General features: G+C 35.6%; 1 protein-coding gene across 1 annotated transcript in view; it reads right to left on the reverse strand.

Annotated features, from left to right (window-relative positions):
- AKAP6 (A-kinase anchoring protein 6) overlaps positions 1 to 20,731 on the reverse strand; it is a 212,747-nt gene that overhangs the window by 29,141 nt on the left and 162,875 nt on the right. The window contains exons 10-11 of the mRNA XM_065753759.1: positions 19,985 to 20,209; positions 1,960 to 2,175 (exon numbers count right to left, since the gene is read on the reverse strand). Of these exons, the coding sequence (XP_065609831.1) occupies positions 1,960 to 2,175; positions 19,985 to 20,209 (441 nt within the window). The remainder of the gene's footprint in view (positions 1 to 1,959; positions 2,176 to 19,984; positions 20,210 to 20,731) is intronic.

The raw sequence follows: 20,731 nt of genomic DNA on the forward strand, positions 1-20,731 counted from the left end.
TGTGTAAATGTCAACAGGTGCAATTTTTTACTGCTCCTTTCAGAATGATTACGGAGACCTAATAGTGGATACGAGGACAGTGAGGCAGTGGGTTGTGCATTTGAGCAGTGGTGACACTGATGTGAAAGACAAACTCTGGTCCAGACAGCCATGCACATCTTTTACACCAGAAAATGAAGAATATCTTGATAAGCTCATCTGCACAAATTAGCTAATGGTGGTGATTATGTTGAAAAATAGTGTTTTGTAGCTAAAAATTTAATCTATCAAATAGATTAGTGTGCTCTTTGTATCCATTGTAGTTTTCACGCAGTCAAATAGGAGGCGACCTATGTAATTTTGGAGCAACCTATGTAGTTACAGATTTAGCAGACTCAGCTCTTAGCAACCAATATTCAGAATTGTGAGAACTGATTTTTAGGTTAGCTGTTGCCTAATACGCACATACTTGTTCTCAAAGCTTCAAAATTCAAGTAGTTTGTCTAGTACTGGTCCACTAAATAAACCCTTTGCTTGGCACTAACCAACAGTTTACTAGAGATGTTATTTTATAAGTAATACAACCAAAAAATATTTCAAAGATTTAACTACCACAAAAACAAAACTGGTGTTCCTCAAGAGAATTAAGAAATATTTACTACTTTGTTTTCTTTCTTCAATAGCCTTTTCTGTTCTTCAGTCCCATACTGATATTCCAACCCACTATTTTGCCTTTGACTTCCATTACTTCTGTATTTATTTCTTGCTCTCCTCCATTCATTACCATCAAAACTCAGGAATCTTGTCTCACTGATGAGACAGCATGTGTCTTCTTTTCTTTCTCACATTCTTTTTTAATGTACTGAATGCACTGTCTAAAATTCCTCCTATTATTACCTTCAACACTTCACTACAACATCCTCCTCACCAGCTCACTATTTCTTGGCTGGTTCAGACTGCTAGTATTTTCATTCAACAACTGCCAGTTTTTCAGAGCTATGTCTTGCATATCTTAATACTACACTAACATAAATAAACAACTCAAAGAGAAATATAGCAATTGTCAGGAAATATGTATCAAGTATATTTCCTTTTTTTATATAAACCTAAAAATTATGTAAGCTAAATGTGTCACTTATTCTCCAATCTCATCAAGGCTCCTCAGTATATGCATTACATAGGGTTATCACTGCTGTCAGTGTAGCTGCAGCATATAGACTTTGGCATTATGATAGTACAACAGAACATGCTGAGCCAATTCATCCATTACAGTCAATGGTGTTACAGTAGGGATTATTTTGTCCCCCCTATGGTTTATTGTTTGAATGTAGACACTGCATTGTAATATAGTTTTATGCTGTAGAAAACCTGTCTTATTTATGTCACTTAATGGATGGTTTAAGCAGAGTGCTATTTTGCCTCTGAGGAATCATTTCTCTGAGATAAAAGAGAAATTAATGCATTTTACTTATATTCAAATAACACAGATTTGTATATTAATCACATACCGTGGCGTTCTATGGGAAATACACACCTACTGCTGGGATATTAATTAAAACCAGTCATACTTAAAAAGAAAATACATTTTCTGAAATATATTTACAATCAATGAAATATGTCTCTCGGCCTAATTCTTTTAGATACTGAGCAACTCACAGTCATCTCAAAAGGAGAAGATGGTTTTCATTACTGAACAGAATCAGATGTAAAGAGATTTAAATATACAGCAAATATACATATTGTGAATTTATCTTATTAATCAGAGGTGTCCACAGACTATAACAGTTTGTGAAAAAATAAAACTTCACTTATTGCCATTGGAGACTAGGAACAGCACTTTCAGTCAGAAGAGAACACCCTAGCTCTGCTTGCTTAGCTCTGAAAAAAAGACTGGCGTAAAATGGAATTACATGAGATTGTTTTAAATGTCTGCTGTAAAATGAAATTATATGAGAACTTTTTAAATCAAGCATCACTCACCGGTTCTTTTTCCAGTCTCTTCTGTAGCCTTGTTTGCCACTGGACAGCTTGCATAACAATGGCTTCCCACCTCCTTTCGAGGTTTACAATTATCAGCTGCATGGATTGGTGGTCTGCACTCAGGTTGCAGGTCTCCTGGTCATCCAGGAGGTGCTGGCACAGCCGCAGCACAGAGGCAACCCCACGGCGTCTCTGCTTGATCTCACAGCATAGGGACTGCAGGACAGACAGATGACAGGTGTCAGAGTGGGATATTCTGCATTAACTCTTATCTGATAGTAGTTACTGGTGCTAATAGTTATTCAGCTCTTCCATAAATTCCTATACTTAATGTCAAAGCTTATGTTTATTTCAAGATAAACACAATCTTAATTGCACATAAGAAGTAAATCCACTTTCAGTCTTCAAACAAATGCCATACGTAGCTAAGTGTCTGGATAATGCTGAAAGCTTTATGGTGTAGACTGGTTTATTCTTCCTTTTTGCCATTCAGCTGTGACATCTGAAATGAGTTAACCTGACAGTAATCAACTTCAGAAAATTTTCAGGAAAAATTATGGAAAAAAGGTATTCATACAATTTATATATATATATATATATATATATATATATATATATATAGTATGTGTGTACATATTTATGTGCTTCTCAGGAAAAAAAAAAAATAAGCAAAAAACCAATAGAAATTATGGCTCATCTGTACCCTGTCATAGGAGAAACCCCCAAGAAGGTGAGTAGAGATGTTACTATAAAATCCTTTACAGATAGTTTTGGCTGTCGTAAAAAATTTCCAGGGTAGATCTACATTCAAATAAATTTAGGAATACTATGATAACTGTACCCTTTTCAAAGAAGGGTTATTCATTGCATTTATTTCATCCTACAGATTCCAGTGCCACAAAGAATGCAGTATTACGTAAGCTGCATGATGGGAAACAGTCACTAAACCCTAGTATTGCTGAATATCGATGGAAGCTGGGATAGGCTGGTTAAACACCAGAAAGCTAAATAACTACACTGAGAGTCTCATTGAATAGCTATATAAATAATGCATTTTATGTGCCAAAGCAAAAGAGAGATCTACCACCCGGAAGCAGTTAATGGCAAGGGATGATTTTGAATACAGTTTTATCTACAAATAGAATTGCACTCTATAGACATGCAACATCAAATTGGTGTTTTATTAACTCACAATATATTTTTATAATATCTATAACGCTGAGGTACACAAAACACAAACACTTCTGAGGATGACTGCTTCAGCCCAGCTTCCAATACTCCTTATTTCTATAGCATCGCATGGTCCAAGTATATAGCTATTATCAGAGGCCAGTGCTACTCCTGAATTTAAAAGAACTGTGCTCCACACATGGGAGCTTTCCAGATAATTTAAATTGTAACTTGCTAACATCTGTTTCCCTCTGTGGGATATCACAGATGAAAGTACATGACCCTATGAGAAAATCTCAACTGCCATCTTTTATGAAGACAGGGTATTTTCCTTTAAACTTTCAGTTAATCATAAAAAAATAAATTAATTTTGAAAAGCAAGCCACCAGAGCAGAGTTCTCATAACTATTAGCTGAAATTCAGAATGTATCCTCCTGAATAGGAAAACAGTTAATAGTCTATTGCAAGTGTATTTAAGGTCCAAAGTTTCATAACACTCGTGGATTAAAAAAATAGGAACTCTACTTAGAAATATTATACATCAATTGAGTATTTTGCTGCTGAAAGTATGCACTTGATCAATAGGATGAGGATGCAAGACTGATGCAAAAGAGTGGTATACACATCTAAAAACATATATCCTTTGCGTACGGATACTGCTGAAGTGATTTTTTTAATTCAGAGCCTTCAAGAGAAATGATTAAACCCACAAACATTGCTGAATTGCTAATTTACTTTCACTGGCAGAATTGGGCTGTTCTAACAGTTAACAGATTGCTTATTAATCAACAAGGGTAAACAATGCAATCTCATTTAAGGCAGAAGTTTTAATGCCTAACAGTATTTGTGTTCAAAATGCTAATCATGATAAGATTTCATTAGAAGACGTCTTAAAATGATTAAGTACATTTCACTGTAAAGTACACTCAGTAGTATATCAGCAGGTGGACATTTCATACAGATGTTCCACTTATTGATATAATGCATTCTATAGCAATGTAAATTACCCTAACTCTGTAATAGCTGGAATTCTATTACTTCTATAATGAGAGAACCCTGTACCTTTAATATTTCTGAATTTTAAATAAGGTGAATGACAAATTCCCAAACCACTATTTATGGCAAAATATGACCAGGAATTTTATTATTCAATTTATATCAGAGCTGCATTTTCACTTATGTTTCCTGAACTTGCCCTTCAGTTCATTACCAGTTTCCTACACAGTTCTTGATGTAACCAACATGTCTGACACATTTTCTTTTTGACACTGTTCATTAGTCTAACATCATATCAGACAAATTAATAAATAAATAAAGCCCTACCTAGAGTCAGAGTTCTTACTTATATTGTATAACAGTAAAAGAATTCACTTTTATGCAGTGATGATTGTAAGTTATATACTGATGGCAGACAATTCATACAGACCTGCATTAACTTTGTGGAAGTCAACCCAGCTCAGAACTTGGCCCCCTAACATTATCTTACCTCAGTCTGATTATGTCATTCCTTATAAATACTGTTCATTTTTGATACAATACCATATAATATGATGAGGTAAGGGATATTTAATTCACATGCCATTATGTGAGTGTTTATGTGAGGACTTAACATTGTGCTATCTGAAAGCAGAGCTACAGGATCCAAGTCATTTCTAATTTACATCAATTTTACACCAGCATAATAACAGTAGCTTTACTGAAGCTATTTCTGATTTACATGGCTGCGACAGTACAATTAGGCCTATGGCACTTCTGTTTCAATTTTATTACATGATATTATAATTAATGTTAAACAAGAGAAGAATGAAGTGCTTGTACCTAACAGTGTGTTAAAAGAGTTGGCTATAGCAACAATACTTTAAAAGACAGAGAACAACCTTGTAAAGTCTTCTTTAAACCCCATATAAGGACACTAGCGGTAACGAATTGAACCAGTATTATGGTCTGGTATACAGTATCCTAAAAGGACACAGTAATTGTATCCTATGACACAATACCTCAAGGTGTTGTCTATCCATCTACAATCTGCTGTTAAAGTGGTATGACTCTTTGAAAACCTGTTAAAATGGCAACTGTTCAGCCCTGCATGCCTTCAAGGCCACAGTTATTTCAATTCTTTGCTAGGTAGGTTCTGGGTTGGGAATCAACAGCTATAATTCATGATTAATAAAACCAAAACAAAAAAAGGAAAAAGAAAAAGAAAAAAAGAAAATAATCAGATAGATAATGTAGTATCTCTACTGAGGCTTGAGCCATATGTCTATAGCAGCTATGGTAAGCTATTGAGTACTTGGCAGTTCAGAAAATTAGGAAACGGTCTAACAGTTGACTTCAGAGCATCACTTAGGCTCCTGTGTGTGCAAAAGTATGGCTGGAATATAGATCAAGAGATCAGACACATTCAATTGTGGCTACCTTAAGTCCTTCACAGTAAGACTTAAATTAATATATATCACTTTGTCTGCTGCAGGCTGTGTAAACAGTAACTGCAGCTGCCATGTGCAAGCTTGACTTTGTCTAGGTCTTTGCTTTGCAACAGATACCCTGAAAACATTGAGGTATTACTCATTATAATATTATTGACAGTCATGCTTTCCCATACCAATCAGAGCTGCTAGGAACTTGGGATATTTCTTCCTTCTGCCTACTCCTATTTTCAGTGCTTTGAAGTTATCACCCGCATAGCTACAAAAGTCTAGCTGAAACAACTTTCACAGCTTGTTAATACTATGCCTTAGATCATGTGGAAAAGCCCTTGCTGAGTCAAATGACATCAAAACAGCTTCCAGAGCATGGTCTAAAGGCACTATCTATGAGGCTGAAAGTAAACATGATCTGACCACAAGGTGTTCTGCATGGCTGGTTGACTCCTCATTGAAAACTAGGTGACAAAAATGTGTTCAAATTTAGACAGTGCCAGAGAGTGCAGGAGACCTAGACAAGTGAGAAGTTGAGGAACATTATTAGATCCATGCAACCCAAACTCTCCTCCATCCCTCAGCCTTTGGACAATGTATGTTTTGCATGATTGAAGAACATGACTGGTTAGTCAGTTTTCTTCTGACACATGGCAGATGAGTTGGCCATGGAAGTTCTTACACTTACTTCAGAGCAAGTGCTAAAACTGATCGGCTAATAGTACCAAGGTTCTCAGTGAGTTCAGTAGAACTTGAGACTAAAAATATTTTCAAAGTCTGTTTGAAATGAGTTTCCTTCATTTAAACCCACATATAATCACCACATATAATGTTTAGGTACAATTTTTAGCACTTTTTATTATGTATTGTTTGCTGAAATATTTTTTATATCATAATTTTTTTTTCAACCACTTCTTTCTTGCTTGCTTTCACTCTACACTTAGTAATATTTAAAGCCTATATAGAAATATCCATGGCTCTGAAACACAGTTGGAAGACGATAAAGGTTAACTTATGCAGTTGGATTTTCTTTGGGCTTTAGGTCAGAAGTAATGCCAGTGTATACTAAGATCCTTATGTTGTGTTTCCATGCATGGGCAATACTGGATGTTTTCAGGTAAGTGACAAGATTTCCACTGCAGATAAGTCTGGAATGATCAGCTCTAAGAGGAGGTTTCTATTAAACCTTGATCTGTTAAAGGTTTGCTCTTTCTCCTCATTATAGGACATGGGTATGTGCAGGAAGGAACAATACCCTTCCTACTACATCTGTTGTCACATGATGGAGAATGATACGAATATGAAATGATAGATCTGTTGCTATTCAGTACAGTGACTGTATGTATGGAAGTTGCCTTTTCAGAACAACAATCAAACAACTTAAAACTGATTCACCTTCTAATATCTTGTATTTGGCTAGTGCAGAATTTCAGTTTATGACAGTGCTAATGCTTCACGAATCATTGTTAACAACCTTAACATTGTTAATAATACAACAGGCAAAGATAAGAGAAGTTATGCTTGCAAATACTTGTTAACATTTACTTTTCATTTTTTTCTGTAAAACTGCAATGCCTGTAGAAAATTCTCCTGTTTGGCATGATGCATCGTTGTATTTCAAATTCCACTCTTATAGGACAAAACAAAACTCTGTTATTGCATGAAAAAGAAAACCAGTAATTCCTCAAAAAAATATTAATGAGAAAGTAATTCCTCAAGACAAAAATGCCAAACGAAAAAGATAGGGAATGAATGATGACTTTTCATCTGTTAGAAAAATACTGCCAAACCTATGTGCTTTTGCTGATTTCAAGGTTAAAAGAAAATGTCACCTAGTATGGGAACTCTACTCAGTTGCAGACAGTGGGACTTAATCTATACTGAAGCTAAATATTCTATAAGTATGCAGTGAAGTGCAAAAAACAGCAATTGAAAAATGACATGATTAAATGGCACAACATGCAATCATTTGCTCTCAATTATATCAATGTATCTTCTTCATTTCAAGGAGTCAGGCAGAAATATTGTTTTTTAAATGCCTCTATTAAATTGGGCACCAATAATAAAATAGATGAGAGTCCTAATAAGCTCATTTACGTACATACATCATATACCACAAAACTATTCTCTCCAAACGGGTTTGTTCATAGATTTGTCTCCTGGTTGTCAACAGTCTTGGCTATATTAAAAACTTTAAAAGCACTAGGCTTGCAGACCATTCAGTAGAAAACCTTTGTACTTAACCCTTGAGAGATCTTTGATGCTAATTATGGAGAAAGTATTGATATAATATCTTTGCTGTCACATTTTATTATGATGATGGTCACAACAGAATCTAGGACTGACATTTGAGAAATATAATCTAATCGCAAGTCAGAAACACAGAATGACATCTTAAAGTAGATTGTGACTTCTCTCAAAATAGTGTAGTGGTTCTCTATTTCATAGGCGTACTTTTAATAGCATTACAACCACTAAATTGCTACACTGATCATTTCTTTCTGTAACTCACTGCTTAGCAAAGTGTTACAATACTTCTTTTACAAGTCTGAGTATAGTTCACCATATTCTATGTGAACCATGTGTATTCCTGCATGTGTTAAAATGGCAAGAAACTAGTAGGAAAAAATATTTGATTCTTGCACTGCCTTCAAGAGCTTCTATTCTATGTATAATCTAGTACTTCGTAGATTTGTGTTAATTATTAATTCACTAATTTCACTATCTTAAAATATACAGGGTAATTTTTATTTATTTGCAACCAATTACATAAATTAAATAAGCAAATATATTTATTTTAAATAAAGTATTGATTTTAAAACAGAATTCTAAAAATACTCATGCTCTTTCCCATTTTTTTTTTAGAAGAGCATCATTGTCCTACAAAAAAAACAGTAAGAATTCAGAATAAGTTCTCCTAGGCTCAGTCCACAAAAGCCACTATTTTATCTATACAGCATACTTTAATTTCTTTGTTCTATTCATGTTGCTTGTTTAGGTACTTCGAAATATTTGTTTGTAAAAATACAGTTGAATTGACTAATATTTAGCTCACATTCCCAAGTAACTAGTAATATGTAATATACTTCTCCTCATAAATTAAAAACACTATTAAAATTCCAGACATATAAAACAACTTGAAGATTAAGTTACTATAAAAGAAACTATAATAGCTTACAGATTGCTTGTATCATTATTAAAGCACTGGTATCTATTACAGTGTCTCCCTGGAATAAAGAATGCACTTTTGGCAATAATCTGCTAAAAAAGTGCCCATTATTGCTAAGATGCTCCTATCTAAGCTGTAAACTAGCGTGCAATTACAGGAAGGTACCTTTTAAAAATAAAAGAAAAACAATGTTGGATGTAAATGCCTTTTCCCTACTGAAATCAACGTACTTTCCCCAAGCATTGCTTTTTTCTGCTTCATGTTGGAAATTAATTAGATGCATTTTTACAAATATTTTTAGGTGCTTTCTACACATGGGAAAGCTGGAGTTAACTTGGATCCAGTGGTAAGCCAAGCCATCTACTTAAAGAAGCAAGACATGATGGGAGGAGGATCCATTTTCCTACTCTGGCACTGTTTATATGTTTATAAATGCCTTCAGTTCATGCCCTCTTTCCATTCAATTTGAGAAGTTCTCTTTCCAGGGAAACACATGCAAAGAAGAAATATTGAGAGATGTGGTACAATTTGTTAGAGTTTCTTTTTTTGCCCCCAGAAAGTGCTAAAATAACTGTATAGAGGACATCAGACAGATATGACATATCTGGCTGTGTTTTGCATTTGTGATGAATTCTAAACCACACTGACCAAAAAGTCATTTTCCTGCTGTGGACAAACTTGAAATTTTTGCTATGTAACCACACTGGGCAGAGTTTCAAATGAACATGTGTTGAAATTCAAGAGAAGAAACAAACTAAGGTACAAGCAAAAAGTTACAAAATCCAGCGAGGCGTAAGTCAGGCTCAGCCTTACTTGCAAGTGTTGGAATTTACTTAGAACTACAGCTTAAAAGAAATAAAGATGTTTCTCAACATACATTACGCATTAGATACAAAGAAAATCTTCAGTGTTCGGTATGAATTTCTGCCATCTTCAGTGATGAATTTAAACTGCTAAAGCTTCGTATACTGACTCAGAGCTACAGAATAGTTCTTAAAGGAAAATTTCTTTACATGGATGTGCACCAATACCTGTAGCCCTCAGGTTGAAGTTTGGAAGTTGATACTGTGCTTAATCCCTGTATTATCCTTCTTTATCCCATTATACCACAAGCGGTAGACATGCATTTTTTGTTGCGTGTGTGTGATGAGTCTATAAGATTCCAAAATTTAGTATGAATTTACTCAATTCTGAATTACAGGAGAAAAGTATACTCCAGTGCATTGGTACTACCCTCTTATGGTAAACATAACATAACCATAACATAAGCAGTGAACATAAAACAGACTAATCTTTTGGTGACTTCAGGACAGGAGGGTGACCATAAATAGAAAATAAACAAATCTAATGAGTAAGGAAAAATATATTTTCTTTGGCCCTTTTTCTATGCCAGTGAAGCAAACTTAGCCTGTAATCAAAAATGTACAGCTTGAACCACTCAGAGGAAAAGAGAAGAAAGGATATTATGGTGCTGTCACGTGCATCTGTACATGCAAAAGGACAACACATAGGCTTCTCTAGAATGGTGTTTCTTACCTCAATTAAAAAAAAGCCATACATATCAGAATGGTTCAGAATGATCCTTAAAAGATGAAAATATGATGCGCATTATTTTGCTATGTCTTAAAAGAAGTTGACTTATGTATTCATGATTATTTCATACTAAAACAAAACTAAAAGTGTCCTAAAAAGAGAAGACAATAGCAGAACTGAGCAGAGCCAGGCAGTGCTGCACTGACATGGATTCATTCATACCTGAAGTAAGCCAGGCCAATTCATTATCCTACTTGCAGGAATAATTTTTACTTTATTTTGCAAATGTTTGTGTAAGTGCATCATACATATTAAATTAATTTGCTTGTATAGTTGAGGCAGACGTGAGTGTCTACCCCCAGAGCTATGATAAATTTGAAATTAGAAGTGCGGACAGACGTGGGTGATGTGGTCGAGATGAGCTGTGAATGGGAGTCAAAAAGCTGAAAGTTGTCAAAATGAAAATGTCTAGATGAGGTGACTGCAGATGGTGGTCTCAGAGGCTCAGCATTACTCATTTTATTATTGCTCCTTCACTAGCCATTCTTCCATTACTTGGACAAAACAGGATTAAAAGGCTAGATAGATGAAAACAAAGAGGGCACAGAAAACACTATTTCCTTCACTGATCCTCAGAATAGAGAACCTAATGAGGTTGCTTTCTTGTGTTCAGAAAACAAAAGTAAGCAACACTATGGTAAAGGGAAGGTGGTACACTACAAATGATATTGCGCTGCCAGCAATTGTTGAAATGCACCAATAAATAAAATCTGTCAGAATAGAGGCCAAGCCTTCAGTTTTATTCTGAGGTGAGGAAATACAGCGCTTTCCTAACAGCAGTAAGGAAACCACTCTGCTGACAGGAATCCACACGCTCTTTTTCCAACTGACTTTATGCAGCTAGCATCAATTGCTGTCTCTAGTAATATGTTGTCAGCTTGCAAATCCCACCCCAACAGACATCTCACACTTGTGATACACAATATACCTGGTAGGGAGTTCAATTACACTTATACTGAAAGCTTGTTCTTTTTACCTTCATATTCTTACTCATACTGCACTACACTTCACCCTGCAAATAATTCTACTAGAATCAATATATTTCCTGAAAGCAAGGAAATATTTTTAGTGTGAGTAAAGGTATGAATACAGTTAATAGTAGTAATCCCTACTGGGACAACGATCTATTCATTTACATACAAAGATGAAACTTGGGAAATCTTTACAATCCTGAAACCAAGATTAGGCAGTGGTCTACTAGGTCAATGATCAACCAATTAAAGAAAAACCTTGTCAGTATGATTAAACAGCTTCAGAGAAAACTATTCAATTAACAATCCACTAATATTGGAGAGATTTGCACTGGAAAACACAGTGCTAAGGCTCGAAAGGGACAGGTATGATAAAAACAAATCATACAATGTCCTCTCCAAAAGTAATGCCTCCTATGTTATTATGTTGGCCCTTGGACTAAGGCAGATGCTGGTGGTATGATAGTAGAGGTTGAACCGTCCTGCCAATACACTGTTACATTTTGTCGTCATGCAACAGATAGCAGCAGAGGGGCAGTCCAACAAAACAGCATCTGACATGTAACTACATATGAAGCAATGGTGTGTCACTGAATTCCTCCATGAAGAAAAAATGGCAACCAGTGACATCCACACTTGCTTAACACATCGAGACTAAATAGTGGATTTAAGACCACACAGGCGGTGACTGGTGCATTTCAGCAGTGGCAACAGAGACAGCTCGGGTGACAGATTTGTATGAGCATGGCACACAGGCTCTTGTCCATCATTGCCAAAATTCATAGCTAATGTTGGTGACTATGTTGAAAAACAGTGTTTTGCAGCAGAGAATTTGCTCTATCAAATAGTATTATTGTGCTGTTTGTATCTGAGTTTCCACAGAAAAAAATAGAATGGGCCCCTCACTACAAGAAGGACATTGAGGCCCTGGAGCGTGTCCAGAGAAGGGCAACAAAACTGGTGAGGGGTCTGGAGCACAAGTCTTATGAGGAGCGGCTGAGGGAGCTGGGATTGTTTAGTCTGGAGAAGAGGAGGCTCAGAGGAGACCTTATTGCACTCTACCACTTCCTGAAGGGGGGTTGTGGTGAGGAGGGGGTGGGCCTCTTCTCCCTGATAAATAACGACAGGATGAGAGGGAATGGCCAGAAATTGCACCAGGGAAGATTTAGATTAGACCTGAGGAAACATTTTTTCTCTGAAAGAGTGGTCAGGCACTGGAATGGCCTGCCTAGGGAGGTGGTTGAGGCACCATCCCTAGCGCTGTTCAAGAAGCGTTTAGATGAGGTGCTAAAGGATTTGATTTAGTAGTTCAGTGGGTAGGGATAGTGATAGGAGGATGGTTGGACTAGATGATCTTGTAGGTCCTTTCCAACCTAATGAACCTATGAACCTATAAGGCATTACATTTGGGGCAACCTATCTATAATGTATAATCACATGCAATAGCACAAAGAGGAGATAGTATAATGTCCTCATTATTGGAGACATTACAGGGATTATTTTTTTTAACTATCTTATCTCCTAACTAGTCTGTACTAATTTTTCTATATGCTATCACTAACAATAGAATTTAGGCTAAGAGGACAAGCAAAGACCCTTACTTTTTACTTGCACTATACTAACATAACTCAAGCTTTGCCTGTTTTGAGGGAAAATATTTCACTCTATTTTACTTTTGTCATCTTTTCCTTTCTTCTAACTCTCCTTTACCAAGCTGATAATAACTGAAGAGGAAGTTTCTGGTTTTGTAGTAAATAGATCTTCAAAGGCAACAGCAGGATAAGCAGTTGCATTTTCTTCTTTTGATGCACCCAAATTAAAATCAATTGTATCACTAACAATAATGATAAAAATTAGTGATGGAACTGAGAATGATCTGTCAAAAGAAGCCAGTTCAGCTATTCTCACTTCTATACCTATAACTCTTCAAGAGAGCATGACTGAGGAAAAAAATGTGGCCCAAGGACTTCCTTCAGTTACAAACAACACAAAAGTTTGGGAAAAAAAGTAAAAATAAAAACCTGTAAGCCATTTGTCCCCACAAAATTGCAGTTTTTACTTTGTAGTGGTGAGCCTGAAAAATCTTTATCTGTACCCCAGGATACCTTTGTGTTACTCAGCTTGACTCAGACCTCAAGTCTTACAAGTCAACTCATGGTATGAGAAATAAATGCAGACCATTCCTGTACCATAAGAAAGATAGGGACAAGTTGCTTTGTCTTCTCATCAGTTCCAGCTAACAATGGAGCATTTCAGATGAGAACCCTAATGCACATTCAAGAGGGCAGAGAGAAATTGGGGCTCGACTGTAGTTCACAGTGGGGAAATGTCACAGACATTAGCCAATCTTGATGTAGATTGTAGAGTTGTAGAGATATTCTTACTGATTCTAAGCGGGATTTATATGATCTAATGGAGAATTCAACGACTGAGCTAGTCATTTAAAAGCGGGTATTCAGAAGTATAGTTTACCTTCTCTACAGCCAGATGTCTAAAACAGGATCAAATAATCACCATATTCACTCATCTCAAAAGTGCTTATTTCTTTCCAAGTACTATAAGTGAAGCTCAGACACAATCTCTGCAGTGTGTGCATCAAGAGCTAGCCTGTCTTATCATACCTCTACCATCCAGCTATGCTGTCTGTATGGTAGCCATATTAGTGCACCAGAAACAAGGGGACAGTATTAAAAAAAAAGGAAGTAATAAATGACATAGGTAGTCACCTAAAAATAGCCAGTAGTATATTCTCTCCTCTACTGAAGGTTTCACGTGTTGCTGTATCTGAGCTCTGCTGAAATCAGGCTGTTCCTGTTACTATAGTAACCTCCATCCCACAACCCAGTCCAGGAGCACACAGCTGGTGCTGGATTAGAACTACATGCAGATGTTTTATGATAACTCTGGAAACTTGCAGTGTGTCAGATGTGACCACCCCTACTGGGTAGATTTTCTGTGTTCCTTTCTTTCCCTCAGCAAAGGGAGAACTTAGTAAAATTCAGAATTCACCATTCAAACTTCAAAGTCCAAATAGGATGATAGAATGAAACCTGCTATCTCAGATCAGATATTTAGTCACAAATGAGAAATTGTAGATTGCATTATTGTTGTCTTATATAGGGAGTGCTTAGTGAAACACAGATTGAACTTTAACTACGTAAAAAGTATAATAAATCGCAATTTGAGATATGCTTAATATATATATTAGTACTGAGTGTTTATATACAAAGTACTGAGTACTGATATTTGACTATGTTAAAAGAAAAAATTGTAATATAAAACCACTCCTCATGTTAAAAGCCCAAATATCACACTTAAAGCAGGTTGCTTTCTTTTTGCTGTATGTTACATAGGTGCATTCTCATTTAAACGACCTGCAGAACTGCTGTTTTGGAATGGTAGGTTATGTAAATTAAGTCTGAATTTGTTTCAATCCTATGTAAGTGTCATCAAGTTTTATTACACTTTGGAATTCTGTCTGATTTTCATAAGATTTAATACTTTATGCCTTCTTGTTTGTTGAAATTTAATCCAAACAAAATTTGGGTAAGGATTTATTCATCTGTGAAAAGACTTAGGGCTCTGAAGTCATACTATTTCTCAGAAATGTATTAAAATTACTACAATATTTTTATAATCTTAGAAATATAAAAAGGATTAAATGCTGCTTGACTTCTTTTGGACTTTCTGCTGGAAGCTGCTCTGCATGTGTTCGTTACATGCACATTGAATTTCTGTAATTCTTTGATTGCAGTTCAGCCAGCAACATCATTCCAAAAATTGTAAAGCATCCAAAATGCAATAGCAGAAGTGATTCCTGGCATCTGTGGGAGCGTTTCTTCAAACTCTGAGTCACCAAACCCTTACTTGAAGTTAATATTTTCCTTTGATTTCAGTTCTATAATGTTGTATCCTCCCAAACTAACTTATTTGTGTTCTATTCAACAGAATTTTGTTTAACTGAATTGTTCTTAAGGGCTGACTTAAAGAAAGTTTCCAGTTACAATGAAAAGTGTCATAAGAGGGGTCGATAAACTGGTCAATTACAAATTACCAATAAAATCTACATTGTTTCAGCAGAATGCTCAGTTGCTTTAGGTGATGTTGAAATAAGAAATGGTGATCAGAAATTCTGTTTTTTTAATTATGTTGTGTTAGCTGACTTGCTCAGTCACAAATTTAATGGAAGACAAAAACTATCCTTCTGAGTAAGTTTAGTCATTAGACGTAGCTACAAACATTAGATAATTTACACTGCTTAGAAGGCATAGATGGTTACAGATACTACTTGCTATGGAATTCAGTACACTATTGATTTTTAGAAATATTAAATGAGAAAGTCTTTCCAAGATATTTTGGTACAAATGGTTTTGTCTGATTTCTGTAATGAATACATTGACTAAAGTCAATGGAAACTACAGGCCTTTAGTGCTGCTGAAAATTAGGCATCTCTTTTTAAAAGACTCAAATACAATTTTATGAGACAGGTGTGACAGTAGAGCATGGCTCACATAAAACCAGATCAGAAAACTACATGAAATGCAACTTTATTGTTGCCAAAGAATACTAGATCATAAAATGCTCTGTTACGTTGTTTTAACCAAGCCTGGAAGAGTCTTCTCTTTTCCTTAAGAGAAGAGGAGACTTTAAAGATCTGGCTACCAAAAGGAACAGGAGCTTTTCCAGCTTTATGTGTCTGAGAAGGGATATCAAGATGGGTAAGTACTCACAAATCTATGCTTGTTTCTGTGCAGCTGGCCTGTAATCCAAAACCTCAACAACTATCTTTTTAATGTTGATGGATCATTATATATATATCAAATGCTTTACGCCATAAGTTTTATTACAAATGACAGAAACACGTGACTAATTATTGATGTTCTTTTACTACTTTACATTTAAAAAGCACGTTTCTGATTCTGGCCCTTAGAGTTTCAGTGTAAATCAAGAAAACATGAATTCCAAGAACTCAAAAGCCAAAAAGAAACAAAAAGGATGTATAAATAACAAATATATGTTTAATTTTAGGAAGACCTCATGAAATTTAAGTCCATCTCTTGATTTTCTTGGTCCAGACCCATCTGTTTTTCATGTTGCAGCAGACCATGAACACATCTCCTTTTAAAAGCTGTGCAACTAGTGTTCACTTCTTTCCCCCCCACTTCTTTTTTAAAACAGCCTTGGTTAGGTTACATTTGGAAGCTAGTAGTGCTGCTGTGGAATGGCCAGCAAATATCACTATAGACTTGTAGGGCGGATAATCTGAAAGGATGGAATTCAGAGGAGATATCACGGAGGATGGCATATTTCCGTAAAACTTTATACAGATGGTACACAGACTACTGGTAAGTAAAGGGTAGCTCACCTTTTACAATGGTTGAGGCTCACAGATGACTCCTCACAGATGAGATCTCCAACAAGAGATCTCTCCCTGTTGGTGGTCAGCCCTTAAGTGAGGTCTAGGAGAGGTGGAGCCAGACTCCACCCCTTCCAATCACACTTCCACACACATTGCCTTCACCTGTACCCCTGCGGCTGACTCAGTGCTCGCCTCAGGTGATCAATCAGTGGTTCAGGCCATGATTCAACAGTTCCCATACAAGACTAAAGCAAAGTTTGTGCCTCTGCCTTGGAACTAAATATGAAAATGTCTGAAACCTGAATGAGGAGAGAAAACGCAGAACACACTATAAAATGGCTCTGCAGATTGGCTGCAAAACATTGCATAGAGATTACTAGGCCAACTGAAGTACACAATATAGTTTCCTCCAAACCAGGAAATACTGGACATTACATAAGCTGAGTAATGACTGTAACTAAGGATATTCTATTAATTCTAATATCTAAATATGCTAATAATAATGGAAAAAATCATTTACACATTTTCAGCAGGATTTGAACTTCAAACAGAAACAAGAGACGTTGGCTAGCACAAGGATGCAGTCTGTTCGCATTACATATTAAAATGGACTATACTGAGAAATAACCTAGAGGAAGAAAGGAATACTAGTCCTGCAGTTAGAACCAAAGACTAGGGTCACAGCAGCTGACATCTTCCCTAGAACAGCCATTAGTTTTCTGAAAGCCTGGAAAAATTGCTTAATCTCCTTGCATTTTATTTCTCACATTTATAAAAAGGTGATGATAATTCCTACCTTTAGGGTTTAATGAGGTTTAGTTCATTAATGTTTATACAGCAAGTACAGGTCCTTAGCAGCAGAGTACTATAGAAATGTCTGATATTACTATTGCACAGCAATATCATAGAGGTAAACCAATGTGGTAGTACAGTCTTTAATAAAAAGAACTCTTAAATTAACATGCATGATTTTTTTTTAAATTAAAGGAAAAAAGTTAAAATAATTTCCCATTGGCTGATTTAACACCTCTTTCCACCAGTGTTGTCATCTTGGGTCCCAACTACATGTGAACAATGCATTCAACTCATCCTCTAAGTGCATAATGAAATAAAAACGTGGAAAATGAAATAACTGTTTTTTCTAAGGCATAAGTGTAATTAAAAATATAACATCATGAATTAATATCAACAGCATTGTTGAGTTTATTTTATTAAAAATGTTTCTCTGTGTACAATGGCAATGTGTATAATTGGGATAGCGCTGTACAGTAAAGTTCCATTAAGTAACAATGATTCACTTACCACAGTGAAAGCAGTAATAAGGTTAAACTCTTAAGTTAAGTGGAAAGTAAGTCAGTCTAAACCCCAGCAGGTTTCCTACTAGTGGCATCGCTAATGTTTTTGAAAATGTTCTAAATGTTCTTTCTCAAATATATGTATTATACATTGCAGTATTGTTAATTATATCCATTTTATCTTTTATACACTTCCCCAGGAGATCAGTGAAGAATGGAAAACTTACTTATAGTGGATTTCAGATTTAATGAGACAAAGATGGTTTAATATATATGACAAAGTGATGTGCTCTCACCATATTTGATAAGTCATTATTTTTTATACTCTAATGGCTATCATTTTAAAAATAATTAATGTATTATTTATGTAATCAATAGGTAATAAACCAAGTAATTAAATGCTCCGGTTACATCACAGTCTGTGTGTAGTATAATGGTCTGTTTAACATCTCTAGATCTCTTGGCATGACATCATAGCGTGGAGATATATATATGTGTGTGTGTGTGTGTGTAATTTGAAAGGTTTTTGCACATTCCAAATATGTAAATAACATTTCTAAAATAATTCTGCTCATATACTTATATATATTCATTTACATATATATTTCTAGAACTTTAAAAAACCTGTTAGAAATCAGATTTTTAAATCCGTGGTTATGCACTTACATAAATACCATAAATTTCCACAGAAATAAGAGCTATCCAGCATTTCCTACTGAGAACATCAGTCTTTTGCTGTTATGTTCTTCAGGTTTTTCAACAGTTTCTTTATAATCACTAACATTTAAAAGTTTGCTGATAGAACAAATGCATTCAGCATAACCTTTTCCTGACAGCAGAAGACCAAGAATCAGAAGAAAAGACAAACAACATATATGTAATAAAGAAATTTAAAAATGTATTCAAAGAGACATGCTCAGGAACCTGAAGAGAAAGCCAACTTTATCTACACTGATATAACCCTCCCCCTTAATTCTCATGACTGGAAAAAAGAAGTATTAAAGACTGCCTAATTGGGAAGACAGACAGTGTTCCACCAGTGTTGTTTTTTTAAATATTTGTCCAAGAAAATATTTGTTTGGAAGTGTTTGCAACCTGCCCCTTGAGGTGAGTATTCAGTGAACTGTTTATTGTCTTAAGAGCACTGTTGCCCTAGACAGCCTCGGGTAATAGTGAAAAATATCTGTACCTCTAAAGCTTGACAATTACTCATGATTTGTTTATTATTCTTTGTTCAAAGACCTCTTACAGAGTAAAGTGACCTGTAAGGATACTCAGATGAGGGTTTATTTAAAAGTCATAGCTGTGAACAGAAGACAATCACATAGTTCCATCACATTTATTTGCTAACTTCGTAGCCCTGCCTCCTAAACTGACCTGCTACTTCTGGGGATGGAAACAAAACATAAGACCTCTGATATGTCAGCTGCAAAGCTGAATGCTGGCCTTCTGTTGAAGGAGCTTATCCACCTGTATATAGCATGATGACTACACATTTTTCCCCTCCTTTCAATAAATCTCCAGGCTTAGACTTAATATGTGGCCCAAACAAGTCACATAGTACATGTCTTTTTCTACATATCTGTTCATGACAAACTTGAATATTTTCTCAGATATGTTAAATTTATAGTTCTGTAAATTTGACCTCAAATGGGCTATTCCTGGCTCATATATGCTGAGAAATAGGCTATTAAACTGATGGCCACACAACATACTAATTAAAATAACTGATTTAGGAAGCAAAATTCAGAGCGCAGCTTTTCCTAACAGAAGTTAGCTTTATAGTGAAACAGAAATAAAGCATAATATTGCTTTTCAACTTTGGCGTGATAAGCCTTGTAAAGATCTGTTTTGAAAAAAGTTAAAGGAAAAACACTATTGCAAAGTTTAAACAAAATCGAAATGAATGAACACTTAATACATAAATGAAGGCTAAAATATGAGTGTGTGACTAAATATGAACATACATTGCATTACACTATGTATAAGTTAAATATTTTATCCTACCACAAAGAGTTTCTATGAAAACTATGACTGTTTTTTTTTATTACCTTAAAATATTGCAGTTGTTTCGCAGCATTCATTGTTCCTTCATTTTCTTGTCTCAGACAGGAATTGAAGATGAAAAGCTCTGTATCTCTCAGCCATCCTTTCAGCTCTTTGATCCTGACCTCCAGCTGCCTTACCAGGCTGCCGCTTTCAGGCGAGAGCAGGTCACGTGGACCTAACCCACTGTGCCCTACCATTGTGTCTTGGATCTTCTCTCCTAGGGTTTTCTAATACATCAGATAAAGAAAACAAGATTAGTCTTATGCACCAAAACACATACAGGTTAATGTGCAACAAGAAGCATCTGTTAGATGACTAGAGAGGTTTTTATTTTTAAATTACTACTAATATCAATCAATTTCACTCTTTGTTTCCTTCTTTCAATCAATTTCATATTTTGTATCCTTGTTTTTCACTAACCCCCCAGTGTTGTTCTCTATGGGTCACTGACTTCTCTGGAAGCATGGTAAATCAATGTTTATTAGGAGCAACTATGGACAGAGAAGACAAAATGCTACATAACTTCATAAAGTAGTTACAGAATTTGTCAGCTGCTTTCAATACTTATGACCATAAGATTTACTGTTTTCTTGGCTGTAAGGACAGAAAATATAGGAGTTCACCAAGCTCCTGAGGGTCTATGTTTTTAAGGAAACATTATAATACTGAAATATTTTTGAGGTATGAACTGTCAGGTCACAGTGTCCAAACTTGCAACCCTGAAGTCCTATATAGGAGCAGTTAGGTCA

This window comes from Cyrtonyx montezumae, unplaced genomic scaffold (genome assembly GCF_038088225.1).
Source record: "Cyrtonyx montezumae isolate F1298 unplaced genomic scaffold, pur_monq_1.0 scaffold_10, whole genome shotgun sequence".
NCBI lineage: Eukaryota > Metazoa > Chordata > Aves > Galliformes > Odontophoridae > Cyrtonyx > Cyrtonyx montezumae.